The sequence below is a fragment of the Helicoverpa armigera genome, chromosome 5 (genome assembly GCF_030705265.1).
Source record: "Helicoverpa armigera isolate CAAS_96S chromosome 5, ASM3070526v1, whole genome shotgun sequence".
NCBI lineage: Eukaryota > Metazoa > Arthropoda > Insecta > Lepidoptera > Noctuidae > Helicoverpa > Helicoverpa armigera.
Genome location: NC_087124.1, coordinates 7,605,828 through 7,624,150, shown reverse-complemented (window position 1 = coordinate 7,624,150; position 18,323 = coordinate 7,605,828). Strand labels below are relative to the sequence as shown.

At 38.8% G+C, this 18,323-nt stretch overlaps 2 protein-coding genes across 6 annotated transcripts; both read left to right on the top strand.

Annotated features, from left to right (window-relative positions):
- Positions 1-3,014: 3,014 nt before the first annotated feature.
- On the top strand, positions 3,015-17,644 carry LOC110377225 (antichymotrypsin-2). 4 transcript variants are annotated; one of them, XM_021336140.3, is made up of 9 exons: positions 3,015-3,344; positions 3,623-3,723; positions 5,219-5,353; positions 5,612-5,818; positions 12,648-12,746; positions 12,825-12,965; positions 13,406-13,615; positions 14,147-14,291; positions 17,444-17,644. In XM_021336140.3, exons 1-9 carry the CDS (start codon positions 3,323-3,325, stop codon positions 17,581-17,583), a joined length of 1,200 nt encoding a protein of 399 aa, XP_021191815.3. In that variant the 5' UTR covers positions 3,015-3,322; the 3' UTR covers positions 17,584-17,644. The 4 variants fall into 4 exon arrangements, with proteins under 4 accessions (XP_021191815.3, XP_021191731.3, XP_021191975.3 ...); XM_021336056.3 differs by lacking the exon at positions 17,444-17,644 and adding an exon at positions 16,899-17,123; XM_021336300.3 differs by lacking the exon at positions 17,444-17,644 and adding an exon at positions 15,254-15,789.
- On the top strand, positions 7,031-12,624 carry LOC126055712 (uncharacterized). 2 transcript variants are annotated; one of them, XM_064034678.1, is made up of 2 exons: positions 7,031-10,258; positions 12,194-12,624. In XM_064034678.1, exons 1-2 carry the CDS (start codon positions 7,210-7,212, stop codon positions 12,340-12,342), a joined length of 3,198 nt encoding a protein of 1,065 aa, XP_063890748.1. In that variant the 5' UTR covers positions 7,031-7,209; the 3' UTR covers positions 12,343-12,624. The 2 variants fall into 2 exon arrangements, with proteins under 2 accessions (XP_063890748.1, XP_049702053.1); XM_049846096.2 differs by having other exon boundaries at positions 8,983-9,146; positions 10,151-12,623.
- Positions 17,645-18,323: the final 679 nt, after the last annotated feature.

Sequence of the window (18,323 nt, the reverse complement as noted above, 5' to 3'; positions counted from 1 at the left end):
GCCACACCGTAGCTGACTGTAGCCCAAGTCAGAAGCTACAAGCTAAATTGTAGCCAACGCGTAGATCGTAACTGTAGCGCTGTAGCTGATGATAGCTACGTCGTAGGCCACACGAAGCAGCGTAGTCGGGATTTGTATCGCGAAATTATGTAGGGCGCGTACAAAATATGTAAATCCTTGAATATTCCGATAAACTATTACACATATTCACATATTTAGGACATTAACAAGGTCCTAAAGTTTTGACCCGAAAGTGTTTTTGACACGTGGATTGATTGAAGAGGAGATAGTATTTGCTAGAAATAATATTTGCTGCGGTAGTTTCCGTGGATGGCTGACCAAGTTTATATCAGACGCATTGCCAATCTACCAAACAGTTGTGGGATCCTAACTTCCGTTCCCAATATTATATCCAGCGGTTTATTTACTTCTTAAAGATTTAGATGAGTTTGCCATTGGAATTAGCCATGTACACGTAATGCCAAAGTGGTATCTCTAATTAATCTCTAGTAAGTAAAACCAACCAACAAAGATAGAATATAGAGAATGGCCATTGATATGAACCAAATTAACAACCTACTTTTTTGAAGTCGGTTAAAACCTAAGACAAGAAAACTGGCATCCAACGTTAAATAAAAATATCTTTCATTCATTCAGGTCATTTTATTAATCTGCTGTCAGCAATCCAAGCAGCTGATGTTAAGGTCTCAAGGTCTCATATCGCAAAATTTAACATCAAAATCAGTCACAATCCAAGGGCGGAGGCCCACATTCTCCAGGAAGGTAGTTACATCGAGGGTTGTGGAATAAACTCTTGTTACCCGTCCTTCCCCATGGAAATCTCTTTGTACGTCTTCGCATGTATTCGTATTCACGACATTCTGTTTTAGAAGGCGTCTGATGACCTAGCGCGGTGAACGCTTGAAAGAACATAAGAGGGAAACAAATGAAGACCACAATATTCCTGTATCTCTGCCAGGTGTCCTTGCCAGGGAACTTGGGCACGCAAGGGTTAGGCGGGATGGGCCCGGGGCGACAGTCTGCCGGCGGCTGGATGCGCTGGCCCGGCGGCGGCTGCGGGGGACACCCGCACCGCGGCTGCTGCGGCGCGCTGCACGTGTACTGTCGAATGCCGTTGTAAAAATATTTTAAACTACGAATTTTGATGAAACTCATCGTACTTTCTTACAGTTAATTTTGATATAATTCCGCGTAGGTAATATTTTTTACTACATTTTATTAATGGCAAAAATTTTATTAAGAAACTAAGATGAAAGCAGGAAAATATTTATTTAAACCACTGACATAATAAAATTTTGTTTTTAATCTTTGGCCTGGTGTCAACAGACAGTATTTCATTCGGAATAGTTTTTAATAGAATAAGTATTTTTCCGCCGGCTTTACCTACTTGTCTAATTTACACATTATCTTAGCATTACCTAAATGCATTTCAAACATTATGCTTTACGGAATTACCGTAAGATTCTTTAATGTTCTTTATTTATTCGTCATTCGCATAGATCTAACTAAACTTGGCAGTATAAATGAAATGAAAACATCATACGTCGGTAGAGTTGTTCGATAACGCATAGAATATTTTTATATAATGTATAAAAATGGCTAAAATGTTGGCTGTAAGAGAACACACACACTGCCAACTTCCAGACTCCAAGCTGTTTCGTAAAACTTTCTAAAACCTATCAAAGTGATTTCGGCCTATCCCGAGAATCGAACGGCACTGCAGTCGCGCTATTGACAACTAGACCAACGAGGCAGTATGGGGATTATTCAGAACAATATTGTGCACAAGCATTTGCGCAGACACAGATTGTATCAATATCAATCGCCAACTTCCATACCAGGGACTGCTTTGTGAAAGTTTCTAAAACCCACAGATCGATTTCGGCCCGACCCGGGAATCGAACCCGCGGCCTCGTGCACTGCTGTTGCGCGTGCGAACGTTAGACAATGGACAGTCAAACACCAAGGTAAAGAACGTACCTACCTACATTATGATGAATGCATATAATACGTAGGTACCTATACCAGAGCATACGAGTAGATTTCTTTTTACCTATGTCTGAGAAGCAGTTCCCTCGTGATGCGGGCGAATCCGCAGGCGGAAGTTACTCTAAAAGAAAAGGACTGGGTTTATAGGTACGTATGAAGAATGTAATGTAGTGTAATGAACTTTTCAAAGAAGACAGGTTACTATAGTCATATGCGATTACACCAGCGACAATTTATCACTGCCGAGTTGAAGCAGTCGCATTGGCCGAAAACACTCTGAATAGGCTAGTTTCCTAAAAAATAATAATTAGTCCGTCTTGTAGATTGGCCAAAATTAAGCGATACGTATTTTTTATTTTTTAAATTGGATCAGAACTTGTTAAGATATAGCGTGTTAAAGTTGAGTGTGACGTCACAAGTTGCTACAATTTTCAGGACACTGTGACGTAAAAGGCCCCCACTCCTAATTTTTGAAGTGTATTATCTTTGTCATTTTATGTTTAATTAAAAAAAGAAAAAATACGTATCCAATATTTTTTAATTATCTAAAAAGCGGACTAAATATTATTTCATTATTTCGACCCTGGAAACGACCCTATTAATCGAGTAAGGGGAAATTATGTACGTAAAAAATCTCTGTGTTAGGTGTTTTCTTCTTCTTACTTTGCTAAATAAAAAAATGTTTTGATAGCAGAACTGAAAGTATTATTGATAAAATCTTTACTAAGTATTAGAATTCATAGGATGTCTTTTTCATAGTTCTAAATAAACACATAAACAATGACAAAATAAAGCAAGTTTAGTCGGCGACTTTCTGTGGTTTCTGCCTATCCCTGTCTGTCGTCACTGACGACTCGTCAGTCGTGAAAATACGCCACTGCATCGAGACGCTGCGCGCCAGCTAAAATCGCCGCCATCCATAATAATATTGACAGTAACGTCAAATTTTGACAATGACAGTGACATAACCTTGGTTAGAATTTCTGTCATTAGATTTTTGTAAACAAAATATTGTAGGTAGCGGTTTGTTGATATAAGATTTATTTTATTTTTTATTGTGTTTGAATAAATTATTACTGTGACTCATTACGATAATTAAACGATAGCTAAACAATAATTGAAAAACTAAGCAATTATCTAACTCATAAGCTACAAGATATCAGCGATTTGATGATTCATCTACTCCGAGATTGTGTCACGCGTATGAGATAAATAAAAAACAGTTTATTGGCTAACACTTATCTTTTAAAAGTGTATTTGGAATTCGAAAAGTATGTTGCATTGTGGTTATTGATAATTTTCGTATTTATCGATGTGGCATCTGTTTACTTTAGGTGAGCTATTTTTAAATACTTTGTTTTGAACTAACTGTGCGTTAATATTAACAGCCTTGAACATTTACAATAGCCTTTGCTTGCCTGTAATGATGGTCCCCCCTCCCATCGGCGTGATTCATGCTTGTGACGACGCCGAGTTGTTGTTCAGCCGGGCGGGTTCGCGGGACGGCGCCGCGCGCCGCCGAATGATGTCATAAACATTCGGATCGTGTTAGCGTCTGGTTGCCGACAACACAACCTCTTACCGTTACTCATACATTTGTGTGTTGTTCTAGTTTCATTACTTTTCTTGCTACAAACAACCAGTACCAGCGAAAACATGGATTCCAAGGCTCTTTCATCTGCTATTGCCCAATTTTCCGCCAAATTCTGTGTTGTAAGTACCTCAATTATTGATTTTATTTTATTCTGAGATCTAAGTAAATAATATAGAAATATGCACTATACAAATCATAGTAAAAATATTATATGTTGTAATATCCAAGAAAAATAAAATATACTCTACACAATGAATATTATCATATATTAGAGTATTACAAAAACAGTGAAAATAAACCTTCATACTAAATTATTAAAGTCAAAGATATGGCTAACCCCAGCAAATGGTCATCTGATTGAAAACAAGTTAGGATAAATTATTTGTAACAGACAGGTAGTCAACACATATTTTGAAAGTGACGTACCTTCATATTTTTTTAATTTATTGATCCACACAATTTTTACAATATCCATACTAGATCTTGTTCTTGCTGTCAGATAGACTGGCTTCGAAAGACACCTAGAACATTTTATTAAAAAATAACAGTTTCAACTACTAAACCTAGGCTACATACAAATGTTCCTTCTCACGTTTATTTACAATATCTCTAAGTGATTTCTATATATTTTTCTGTATTAAATCATGCAAGAATATTTCGATTCAAATATACTATTAAATTAGTCTTTTATAAGGGGCAAAAACATCTTCGGGCTTATGACTATTTTTGTAACACCCACACATAGTTGTGTATTCATATAGCAACTGAGAATGATGGCCCCGTTAATAATCATAGGATAGAAAGATCTCTTATATTGCAAATCCTTTAAAATACATTTAAGACAGTATAATTATATTATTAATACATCTCAATATAAAAGTTTCACTTGATTCCCAAGTAAACTACTTACTGCAAATAAATAAAAAGATTACTCTGATGTAAGAAAATTCATCCAGTCATTTTTATGTGAAATTGAAACAAACATCTGTACATACTCATATAAATTTTACGTTTATAATATAATATTAGTAGGATGAGTGAGCCATAATGCTTTTAAGAATGATAATTCCATGTCATTAGGTAGATTATTATCTCATTGTCATTTCCCCAATATCTATCAATCTTGCCAAGCAATTATCAGTTTTGGAATAAGTAGGTACTTATCATAGTTCTGATATGATATGAATTCTGAGAATCCCACGAATTATGAGTTTCTGACTGCAATTTGTAATCAATAGTATTTAAAATGCATATAAAGCTTTTATATAATACCTACAATATTTTTATAAAAGATTTTTTTAGAAGTGCTTGTATTTCTCTAGAACTACATATACTTAATTAAAATATCCTATTACATATTTCTCATCAGACACCAATTATTTGTTTCTAATTGTTTTTTAATACTGTTTTGCTATTAGGCATCACATTATCTGTTACACAACATATACAAATACTGTGATTAAAAAAATGTATAACACACTAAAGCAAATTGAAGGTCAAAGCAACAATTGAAATGTGACTTAAATTGCCATTGTTACTTTTTATAATACATTGTAAAAAATGTAACCAAAGAAGTGTTTTTTAATGGATTTTTTATGTTAATTATGCCTACAGGAATTGGAGAAGGGCAAGAGTGTAGTGTCGTCACCACTGTCAGCAGAATTTGTATTGGCTCTCCTGACCCTGGGTACGACAGACCCCGCACATTCCGAGCTACTGACAGCACTGGGAATACCAGATGACGCATCTGTAAGTATTCACAATCTGTTTTTTCACATTTCCCTGAATTTTCGCGAAATCACATGACTACTAATGAATAGTCATGTGCATCTGACTAAGATAATGATTGGTACTAATTTATCAATAGCTTATTCATATATAACGGAAAACAGATAATGTATAAACATGTTTTTAATTCTATCTAATTTATTGCTCATAAACACTAACATACCTGTTAGTGTTAGTTAGATTAGGCCCCAGAAAAACTATGACTATTCTATTTTTCAGATTCGTTCATCATTCTCTGAAGTTTCGTCCAAGTTGAGGGCTTTGAAAGGCGTTACTCTTAACGTGGCAAACAGGGTGTACGTTCAGGAAGGTCCTTATGACTTAGAGCCTAAATTAAAGGAGGATGCAGTCAAAGTTTTTAATGCTGCCATAGAGAAGCTCGACTTCGGAACTGGTGGAGCTGCCGTCGAAGTTATTAACGATTGGGTAGGTGGCCACATCTACAGATGAATTTCAGCTGATATAATAATATTTAAACTATGGTTGTAGTCAGTAGTTGTAGTTGTAGCAGTAGTAGTAGTTGTAGTCAGCTGTTGCACCGCTTCGAGCACGGCTGCGCTTACGCACTTCTTATTTTCCGTCGCGTTAATATTGTAACATATTGTAACAGTCCCTTATTTTATTATACCATTTTATACAGTCCACCAAGTTTAATTTACCATCCGAATCATCATATACAACACATCACTGAGCTATCGTCGCGAACATTGGTCCTTCTCCCGTGAAGTTGAAACCAAAACGGAATTTTCCAAATTCAAAAAGCCAACGGTTCATCGGTTGGAGAACAAAGAACTTCGTCTTCGCCTTCAAGCTTCGCGGAAGATCATCATTTTTGCGTGTCATCGTCTGCATTTGGGTCTTCGTGAACGTCGATACGGCTACGGCAGCCGTCTTTATCAAGTTCCACCAACGGGCGGCGCAAAAGGAGGTCGTCGAGCGAGGGTCTTGAGGGTCTTCATACATCGTGCCAGCATCGCATAATTCATCGTGTGTGGTGCTACATATTCGTTCGCATTTTGGTACATTGAGATTACCGGCACGGTTTCATTTAAACCGTCTTAGCCGACGTCAAGTCAACGGACGAACAATAATTGGGACTGCATCAACTCAGCGTTTGCAAATTACTTCTCAAGATTGTCGTCGTGCATCGAGAAACGTGAAGAATCTCCTCGTCACAATCAACATAAGTGGTTTGCGTCAACAAAACCGTGAGATCGTTCCAATTTATTATTCCTTATTCACATTTTCATATTAATTATTATCATAGTAATCATACTTCCTTAATTTCATTCCCATATTGCTTTAATTTCTTCGCATTAGAATTAGTGCAAATCATCTTTCAAAACAATTTTTTTTTTTTCTTCCACCCGCATTGAATTTAGACTGTTACATCTTGCGTCATCATTCCATATCTCATTAGTGCTTAGTTTGGATCACCTTTAGTGTTCATTGTATTCATTTACATTTATCATTTATGCAATTTAAATTATTTTTACTGTGTTTTAACATGTCAATTTGTGTTTAGAGTGACAAAGCAATTTAATGCACATTTAAGCTCCTTGAAAAATTTTCATAGCAAAACACGCCTCTGCAATTTAGTCAAATAATTATTTCCGCAGCGTATTGCTACTACTTTTGCTAGGCTTTTGCATTAAGCAACATATTGCCTTTACTTTTTTAATAGGCTCTTTGCGACAGTTAAGCGCCTGGACATATTTTAATAGCAAATCTCGCTTTGAATCTTTGTTTAAAATTTTCATCAGGCATTTAAATAGAAGTTAGATTACTGTTGTAGCTTTATTAAATAGTAACTAAATATGTCTGACATTAAAACGCTTATTAAAAAGCGAGCTGCGCTTAAGGCTAAGCTTACGCAGTTCACAAATTATTTAAATGTAGTCAAGTCTTGCGAAAAGTTAAGTGAGACTCAGCTCATTGAACTTGAACAACGGTTAATTGCGTTCGAAAATTCATATGAGAAATATGACACGTTACAGATCAGCCTGGAAGAAGCAGTGGAGGAACCCAGTGAGCAATATGCGGAACGCGAGGAATTCGAGAACTTGTACTACGCGCTGCTTGCTTCTGCGCGTCAGCTGGTCGGCAACGCTCGCCGGGAGTTGTCGGCGGATTCCGCGTCTGAGGTTGTATCTGGTACTTCTCACACACACAAACACACATCAGTTCGTCTACCCAAAATTGATTTACCTAAGTTTTCTGGCAGCTATCATGACTGGCTAGAATTTAGGGACACATTTATTTCCATCATACATAATAATGAGAGCATAGACAAAATAAACAAACTGCATTATCTTCGTGCTTCTTTAAAAGGCAGTGCCTCTCTCATTATTGACAATTTAGACTTTAGGTCAGATAATTATGACGCCGCTTGGAAGTTGCTCTGCTCAAGGTATGACAATAAGAGACTGCTTGTTAATAATCATGTTCAAGCCATTTTTAATGTAAACAGCATCAGCAGAGAATCAAGTAAGGCATTACGTCATTTAGTTGATACAGTTAACAAAAATTTAAGAGCTTTGTCCACTCTTGGTCAGCCTGTACAGTATTGGGACACTCTTATTATCTACATCATGACCAGTAGGCTTGATCAGGTGACGAATCGTGAATGGGAAGAGCACAGGAATTCGTTGTCTGACCCTCCAACGTTAGACATTTTCATTAATTTCATCAGCAATAGAGCTGACTTATTGGAGACACTAGAAGAGTCTAGACCTTTAAAATCTAGGTCTGAAGGCACTGCTGACAGTTATCATAGGTCAAAATCTTTTGCATTAACATGCGATTCTTCAAACTTAAAACTATTATCTTGTCCCATGTGTAAGGAAAAGCACTTCATTTTTCAGTGCGACCAATTTAGAGCTTTACCTGTTCAGGATAGGATCAAGAAAGCTCACGCTTCAAAAGTTTGTCTCAATTGTCTTCGACCAGGTCATCACGCACAAACATGCAGGTTAAGTCATTGTAAATATTGTCCTGAAAAACATAATACTTTGCTGCACACTGATAAAGAATCTCCTCGCACACAAAACATAGTTCTTTCTGCGAATCACCTAAATACTGCAAAGGTTGTATTACTGTCCACAGCGGTCGTGAAGGTGTCCGACGCTGAAGGCAACCTCCATGATGCCAGACTGTTGTTGGACAACGGAAGCACTGCGAACTTCGTAACTGAAGACTTCTGCCGCAAGCTACGTATCCACTCTTATCCCATTACATCTAATGTAAAAGGCATAAATGACCAGTCTTCGATATGCTCACGTGGCTGTATAATTTTAATTAAGGCAGGCCATAGTGAGTTTGAGATAGAGTTGGATTGCTATGTCATATCACAAGTTTCTTCTTCTGTACCTAATACTTTTATTCATACAGATAACATTTGTTTACCTAGCAATATAGTTCTTGCCGACCCTAACTTTTATACTCCGTCTTCCATCGACATCCTTGTCGGAGCGGAAGTATTTTGGGGTATCATAGGCATGAATCGCATTCCGCTAGGGAAAAACATGCCTACCTTAGTAGACTCAAAATTAGGCTGGATAGTAACAGGCGTTGTACAGCAGCCTAATCATTCATTTCCTCACACTGCTTTTCTTACTCTTACAGACGATTTACGGCTGGGTTTGAATCGTTTTTGGGAGCTGGATTCAGTACATCCACAACACAAACAGACATGCGAGGAGCGATCCTGCGAAGACATTTTCGTAGAGACCACCTATCGCGATGCGGATGGACGGTTTGTTGTTACAATTCCTCTTAAAGAATCGCCTGACGTGTTAGGTGACTCATATTCAATGGCCAAGCGTCGCTTTCTTTCACTTGAACGTCGTCTGGCCAAAGACGCTTACTTAAAACAACTTTATGTCAGCTTCATGACCGAGTATATAGAGTTAGGCCATATGTCTGAATATAACAGTCACCTTAACACTACGTCTTCTTACTCTAATTACTTGCCTCATCATGGAGTATTGAACGAGTCAAAGTCTACAACCAAGCTTAGAGTTGTCTTTGATGCTTCAGCTCGTACTACATCAGGTAAGTCTTTTAATGACATTCAAATGGTTGGGTCTACTCTTCAAGATGACCTTCTATCCATATTGCTGAGGTTTCGCCAACATATGATAGTCGTAAGAGCAGACATCGAGAAGATGTATAGAGTTACTATCGTAAACGACATTCATAAACCTCTACAAAAGATATTATGGAGAGCAGAACCGACACATCCCTTAAAAACCTACACTCTAAATACAGTGACGTATGGCACTGCTTCTGCCCCATTCCTAGCAACTAGATGTCTCATGCAGCTTGCTCGAGAGTGTGATGATCCATCAACGCGCTCTACCATAGAGCATGACTTCTATGTTGACGATTACCTTTCTGGAAACTCATCTATTAAGGAAACGATAGACAAGTGTCGACATGTTATTGAAGTCCTTAAGTCTGGTAAGTATAACTTACGTAAATGGCAATCCAATTCACCTGATGTACTAAAGGCCATCTGTGAGGATAGAGTCGGTTCAGATTTCGTCACTCTTAGTGAAAATGAAACGTCGAAGACTCTAGGTCTACACTGGAGGTGCTCTACGGACACATTTTCTTTTTCTATTAGCGTCACTCCCAGTAATAGTACTACGAAACGTCAGATTTTGTCCACAATTTCCCAAATATTTGACCCGATCGGCTTAGTTGTTCCCTGCATAGTAGAGGCTAAGATTCTAATGCAGAATTTGTGGCTTACAGGTTGCTCTTGGGATGAACCCGTTCCTGAAGAGATTCAGCATGTTTGGAGTGACTTCCTACACACCCTTCCTCGTCTGAATGAACTGAACATACCCCGCTGGGTCACTTGTGAGTCAGTAGTATCATTACAGTTGCATGTCTTTACTGATGCCTCGGAAAAGGCATACGGCGTGTGTATATATGTACGCAGTGAACTCAATAACGGCAAGGTTCACGTCCATCTTCTCACAGCCAAAAGCAAGGTTGCCCCAGTTAAATCTACGACCATTCCCCGCCTCGAACTCTGTGCAGCATTATTGGGATCACGTCTCTACCTTAAGGTCCGTCAATCACTAACATTGGAGTTTAACGAGGTATACTTCTGGTGCGACTCTACCATTGTGTTAGGCTGGTTGTCTGCATCACCAACACAGCTAAAGACCTTTGTTCGACATAGAGTTACTGAGATACAGGAAGCTACTGCGGGAAGGCCATGGCTCTACGTTCCTTCACTTTCAAACCCCGCAGACCTCGCTTCGCGTGGACTTAGAGCGGACAAACTAGTGTCGTCATCGTTGTGGTGGTCAGGACCTCAATATCTTCTTGAAGGTACATCTTGTTGGCCCAAATTTCCAACATCAAATAATCTGGACTTAAATCTTCCTGAAACAATTTCAACATACCATATCGACACTATTAATTCAACAGAAAATCTTATTAATTCTTTATTTCCTAAATATTCGTCAAATCTTAATAAATTACAACGCATGATTGCATATGTGTTACGATTTTGTAAAAAATGCAGAAAACAGGCATCAGCGTACGGTGCACTTACTTCTTCAGAGTTAACCACTTCTTTACATATTCTTTGCCGCTTATCTCAGCAGGACTCATTCCCTGAAGAGTACAATTTGCTCTCAGCAGGCAAAGAACTACCTGCTAAAAACAAACTGCTTTCCTTGTCTCCATTCTTTGACGCTAACTGTAATGTAGTTCGTGTCGGAGGCAGGTTGCATAACTCATTTTATGACTACAATGTCAAGCATCCCATCTTGTTGTCCAGCTCTAATGTTGTTTGCAAGTTGTTGTTTAATATGTTCCACTTACGTTTGTTACATCCAGGACCTCAGCTCTTACTTGCCACGATACGTCAACACTTCTACCCTATTGGGGGCAAGAACTTGGCTAAAAAGGTCACACATCAATGCGTGAGATGCTGTAGAATCAAGGCAAGCACTATCCAGCCCATGATGGGAAACCTTCCAGAGCAACGCTTGCACCTAGAGTTTCCGTTCTTGGATTCAGGCGTCGACTATGCTGGACCTGTCATGATAGCTGACCGTAAGGGACGAGGGTGTAGGCTCATTAAATGTTTCATCTGTGTTTTTGTGTGTCTAGCTACCAGAGCCGTACACCTCGAACTAGTGTCGGACCTTACAAAAGAGGCTTTCCTAGCTGCCTTAAACCGGTTTATTGCTCGCAGGGGGAAACCACGTAACATCTTCTCCGACAACGGTACAACGTTTGTTGGGGCTTTCAATGAGTTGGCTAACTTACTTTCACAGGACATGAACCTAAACTTAATTGATCCAGGCATTAACTTCTCATTTATACCTGCGTACACTCCTCACTTTGGCGGATTATGGGAGTCCGCAGTTAAATCTACAAAACACCACCTTAGGAGAGTTTTAGGTTTAACTAATTTAACCTTCGAAGAGATGGCAACATGTCTTATTCAAGTGGAGGCCATCCTGAACTCCAGGCCCTTAACTCCACTCTCCAACGACCCTTTAGACCTTACTCCGTTAACTCCAGCACATTTCCTGATTGGACGCTCACTCGTTATGTTGCCTCATCCACAGATCGAGAACACCAACATCTCCAATCTGCAACGGTTTCGACGCGTCGAATGTCTGAAGCAGCATTTTTGGAATCGTTTCTCTCAGGAATACATAGTGTGGCTGCAACAGAGAACGAAATGGCATCGGTCATCGGGAGAGCTGAAGGAAGGAACACTCGTCGTCATCAAAGACAAAAGCTTACCGCCTTTACTCTGGCTTCTAGGGCGCATCACTCGGGTGCTTCCTGGCAGAGACGGCATAGCAAGGGTCGCCGACATCCATACACGAAAGGGTGTCATACGGCGCGCCTTTAACACCATCTGCCCTCTACCTGTCGCTGTTGAAGACTCTTCAACGGGGGGAGGATGTTGAGTCACATACTCAATACCATCGCGCCGGGTGGAGCCACCGGCGACTGCACGAGCGACGAGTGCCGGCTGCCCCGCGCGCCCTTCACATCAGTCACCTGTTGCACCGCTTCGAGCACGGCTGCGCTTACGCACTTCTTATTTTCCGTCGCGTTAATATTGTAACATATTGTAACAGTCCCTTATTTTATTATACCATTTTATACAGTCCACCAAGTTTAATTTACCATCCGAATCATCATCTAATACAACACATCACTGAGCTATCGTCGCGATCAAATATAAACTCGTTTGCTGTTCTGTTTTCAGGTGGCCAACCAGACCAATCAGAAGATTAAAGATCTGCTTAGCTCAGACAGTGTGGATGGCGACACTCGTCTAGTTCTCATTAACGCTCTCTATTTTAAAGTAAGCCTATCTTCAATGTAATTTACGATATTGTTGTCCACAGTATTTACTTATTTATTTTTCCTTTTGTGTTTATAGGGAACATGGAAGAAGCAGTTCGATCCCGCGAATACAATGAACCAGCCATTCCACATTACCGTAAACTCTTCGGTTGAAGTGCCCATGATGTACAAAGAGGACGACTATTTGTATGGTGATAGCAGTGACCTTCAGGCCCAGGTATAAATATAGACATGTACTAATAGTGCGCGCGCCGATATGCTCGGAATACCTCGAATTATTCGACTTCGCTAGTTTAAAAACGATAACGTAAACACTGCATAGAATCAATATTTATGTCTGCCAATAAAAAATAACAGTACTTGGATGATATAATTCTAACATATTGCAAACAATATTGGCAAATAATATTATGCATGCATTCTGTTTAAAATAACATTACATCTAATAAATGCAGCGTGGAATTGAAATACAGGTAATACAATATCGTAAATAACCTTATGATAAGTAAAACACGCTAGGTACCTGTTACTTATAAAAATAGGTGCCAAGAGGAATTCACAATGACATACAATAAGGAAAATAAATATTATAGACCACTTATAATTATGAGCTCTGAGTCAATTTCTGAAAATATATCATGTTTATTATATTTTCAGCTGTTGGAAATGCCGTACCAAGGCGGAGAGGCGACCATGCTTGTGGTGTTGCCACATGAAGTCGAAGGCCTCGACAGTGTGTTGTCCAAGTTGGCCAGTGGGTTCGACCTCATGTCCGAAGTGGACAAGATGTACAAAACTAAAGTACAAGTAACTATTCCTAAGTTCAAGATTGAAACTGAAATTGATTTGGGTCAGCTGTTGCCCAAGGTTGGTTCTTCATATTATTATCGCAATTGTCATTGTTACTCAATACCCACATATTTTTGCAACAGAAAGTTATGTAGTTTCTTATCTCAGGATTAAAGAACATTGTCAACATTCTTCAACTGGCAAAACTGATAAAAGTATCCAATCAATCATTAAGTTTAAACCTTCGACAGCACCTAACGACAAAAATAGATTTTTAGGTCAAATGTATTTTCTATCGAATATCGAAACTTCAATCGATCACAAACTTGGCCTCCCTTAGCAACACATGTAACAATCATATATTTTTACTGTAGTATATCTTTCACTGAAAGTAATTCAATATTGTGCTGGTCATTCAAGTTTATCAATGTATCTGAAGATAAGATTTTTTCTTTTAAAGTATCCCTGTAGTATTCCTAAATTTTTTTGCTGGGAAGAAAGAATAGTGGAACAAACTGACCATAAATTGACAAAGATTGCCTTGAGCTGTCATTACTTAATCACGAGCTCCTTTCAATAAACGAACTAAACAAATACCTGTTATTTTAGCTTGGAATTAAATCCATCTTCAACCGTGAAAATTCGGGTCTGACAAAGGTGTTGAATGTGGAAGAACCTCTGTTTGTATCGAAAGCGGTGCAAAAGGCGTTCATTGAAGTGAACGAAGAGGGCGCCGAGGCCGCCGCCGCTACCGGTAAGACCGATAACAGTTGTACCTTTCAATATCCTTTTTGCCCGATAACATTATCTTTAATCAACATTTTCATTACTAACGTGGAATTTATTTTAAAACAACATTGGTCACTGATATTTTGTAATTACCAAGTCTTATCTGATAGTGAAATTGTCATGATAAATGATTGAGTCCTACAAAGCGGACCTGCATCATTGAATGTCAGTGATTCAGAATCACTTTGATGTTAAATGACTCTATGAAAGTAGTAAATTACTGAAAACAATTTCAAATTCATATTAACTAATGTACCCTTTATAACCGATTTCAAAAAGGGGGAGATTCTCAATACAATTATCCCGATGAAAACACGAACTAATTGGAACATTAACTTATTTTTATATTTTTTGAAGTCATATTTAACAGAACACATCTAACATTTGCCTGGTCTTCTGCTCGAGAATTATGAACATGACATTCTACATGGCCTTATTATAACTATTTTTAAGAGACGCTACCATCTTCACAGGGTCGTTTTTTATTTAAAGACAATTACTGTCAACTAACGAAACATCAGTCAGTTGTACCAATATCATTCTTTAACCACGATTTTTTTTTAACCAAGCACCTTGAATAAAAAATAACACCCTATTTCTACTTCAAACGTACATAAGTAGTTTTAGTATTGTTTGAATAGGGATGAGGCAGGTCGGTACTGGCAGCCTGCTATTCATGTTCTTCTTGGCTGGCTTGTGTGGTGCTTGCGTGTTGTGGGCTGGTGCATAGTGTGTCGTTTAACTGTGTGGCGTGGTGTGTCTGCGTGTAGCGATGGCGACGCGCCGCGCGCGCTCGGTGGCGCAGCAGTTCGCGGCCGACCGGGCGGCGCTGTGGCTGGTGTGCGTGGCCCGGCAGGTGGCGCTGGCCGGCAGCTACCGGCCGCCGCGCGTCGTCCGCGATGAACTATAGTGGTGTGTGTGGCGCAGGCATGGTGATCATGATGCGGTGCGCGCGACCGCCGGCCGAGCGCTTCCGCGCGGACCGGCCATTCCTCTACATGCTCCTCGGCTCCGATCGCTCCCTGCTCTTCATGGGCGTCTATCGCGGCTGAACCCGACGAGTCTCAACACGACAAGTTTACATCACTATTTTATTAATTCTGCACTAATAATTAAGACTATAGTCATCTATGATCGAATAAGAGTACCGCTGATATCTTTGTCTAATCGCTGGACAACATTTTATATTGTGTTTAACGTTCAGATACAAGCTGGCACGTCGGGTATATTACTCGCAAACGCCTACATAAAATACACGGTGTTTAATTTATGATAAAATATTTTTTACTTCTAAACCTCGCTACAAATTAATTGTGCCTTCGCTAATTACTTTACTTATTTAGTAACTTATTTGGTACCCGAATAATTAACACCGTGTAATATGGTACAAAATACCTCAAAGTATTTTTTTATTAAATTGTTACTATACTTTAAAGGTTTTATTAAAATTTTAATATTTTAAACTATGTTTAATTCATTTATTTTCGTAAAAATTTAGTCTAGACTGTACCTAATGTTTACGACGCGTCATCTAACAGTCGTCATCGTCAGGAATTTATGTGCTTATGCTTAAGTCACTTTCGACAATTAATTTCTCAAAAATCGTCATCATGATTACCTACCTAAAGAAAATCTACATCAAGCATAACCGAGACCTACTGCATAGTCTTCGGGCAAATGCCTTGCTAAAGATAATAGGCATCATTGTTCGAGTTATCTGGAAATTAAAGAAACAAGATCATTTCGAATAGGACGGTGAAGAGACCTATCTTTGACAGATGTCTCACGGAACCCAAACACCTCGTTGTTTTAATAGTAACTGATCGTTTTAGTCATGCCTACCGTGCCTTACTTGACCTACAAGAAGACGCCTTATGGCATCTCCGCTTGTTTCCCTTCTCCACGGAGAATACTCAAACCAGTACCTATGGTGGTTTGTAACTTACCGGCCGTTCGTCGTGGCAATTAGGTATCCTGTAGCGTATAGTGTACTTCATCTGAGTAAACAAGAAATTAATATATTACTTATAGACTTTTTATCTGATTGAGCTGCTCCTTAACATTTGATGTTAGTTAATAGCAACCACATGTGTTGCTATTATATGTATATTCAAGTAATAAGACAATCCCGTGCTGTCATTTCTGACTTAAATTAATTAGGAGTGAATTTGAATGTTTCTTTATGTTCAACTGCCTTGCACAGTAATGCATGACTACTTTTGCTGAAACACTACCATTATTGGAATATATGTAAGTGGTTAGGTATATAAAATTAGGTAAATAACGTTGAAATATCATAGCAACACGCGCACATCTCTATTCTTTTGAGCTTTTGCGTTAATTGTGGTTGAGTCTGTGTTTGCATCTTCTTGTCAGCTTTTAACGCACAATATTTATTTGTTTTATGCCACGGAATCTCGTAAGTGCAGATTTTTCAGTATTTTATTAGTAGATACTGAATATAGAGAGCTGAGTGAGTGACTGCTGTCAAACCATTTTGATAGTAGGTACCTATGATTGATCAATGGTTTGTCCTAAATGTTGATGTTATGCCTTTTCTATTCCTTTCCAGCGATGGTAGTTGCTATGTGTACGGCAATGTTAAATGCACCTCGAGTGATTCGCTTCGTCGCAAACCGGCCTTTCTTCGTCACTATCGTATCTGGCAGAGTTCAATACTTTACGGCTGCATACTACGGCAACAAACAGTGATTATAAATAAGCATCTACGATAAAACGTGTAACAATGTTAAACATACGTAAATACCTATACCAAGTTAATAAATTGGAATTATAAAAGAAATCTCACGGCTTGTTTTTAATCAAACATGTACCTATATCTGTTTACAAGCATATTGTACCTGTCCCATGTATTGCTCTCAATGAATCCTAGGCTTTATTGAATTGGCTCTAGTTTGTCGGTCCGAAATCTATCTATGGTGCACAAGTGGAGCTCCAAAATGCTGCAGAAAAAAAATGTACGGTTTGTGGAACGTTTCTGTGAATCAATGTGTATCGTCCGCGCTTTCTATGTTGTCAGCTCGCAGTTTGGTTGTGTTGTCATGATCCCGGCCGTTCCTCTACTATTGTATGACACATAACGTGTTTGTATTCTAGCGATGGGGATTTCGACATTGTCGGCTATGATAAGTTTCGAGCCGGTGCCCAGCTTCGTGGCTGACAGACCGTTTCTGGCAATCATACTCACTGACAGAACTCCTCACTTCGTAGCAGCCTACTGTGGAAGCGAAGAATAATTAGTATGAATCAGTAAACTTTAATAAAGTTATTTTTTGTACGATTTTACATGATTTCAAACTCTTTTTCTTCTTGTCATAAGACCACCGGAACAAATATTAAATTTACCTTACTGGTTATCCATCAATTTGCCTCTGAAAAGGCTTTTTTCACTTGTCAAATGCACCTCAGCCACAATGACTTACTTAGGTCTATACTAAATATCGTGTTCGGTCAACATGAAACTAATATTAGATCCATATTTTGTGCTGAAGTAATCCTAAGGAATATCAAATGGGCACGATATGACGATATAATGAGAGTTTATAGACAGAGTTATAGTCTATTGTTAGCTTAAACATGTAGGTTATCTATTCTGCCTAGCTAATAACCGATACCCAATCCTATACCTACATAATAAACAGGCACTTCAGTTCCGAGACAGAATGACTCCAAAATTATAAACTTTTACATAGAACGTGGACCCTCCAAAATAACTTGTCATAGTCATTTGTATGTGGTTGGTAAGTGTAGTAACGTAAGGCGTTGCGTGATTGGGTATCGCGTGCGCTCTGCGTCACGTAATGATTAGCAGCTTGGCTTAGCTTGGACGGCGGAGTAGCCAGCGGGATCGGATGACTTTATCGAGGGTGAAAAATTAAAACTCAAAATCCATGGTGACTCCACGCAGTAATATCATAAAAATGCAGAACCTAATTCTCTACCTTGCTGGTTTTATTGTCACACTTACCATAAGCCC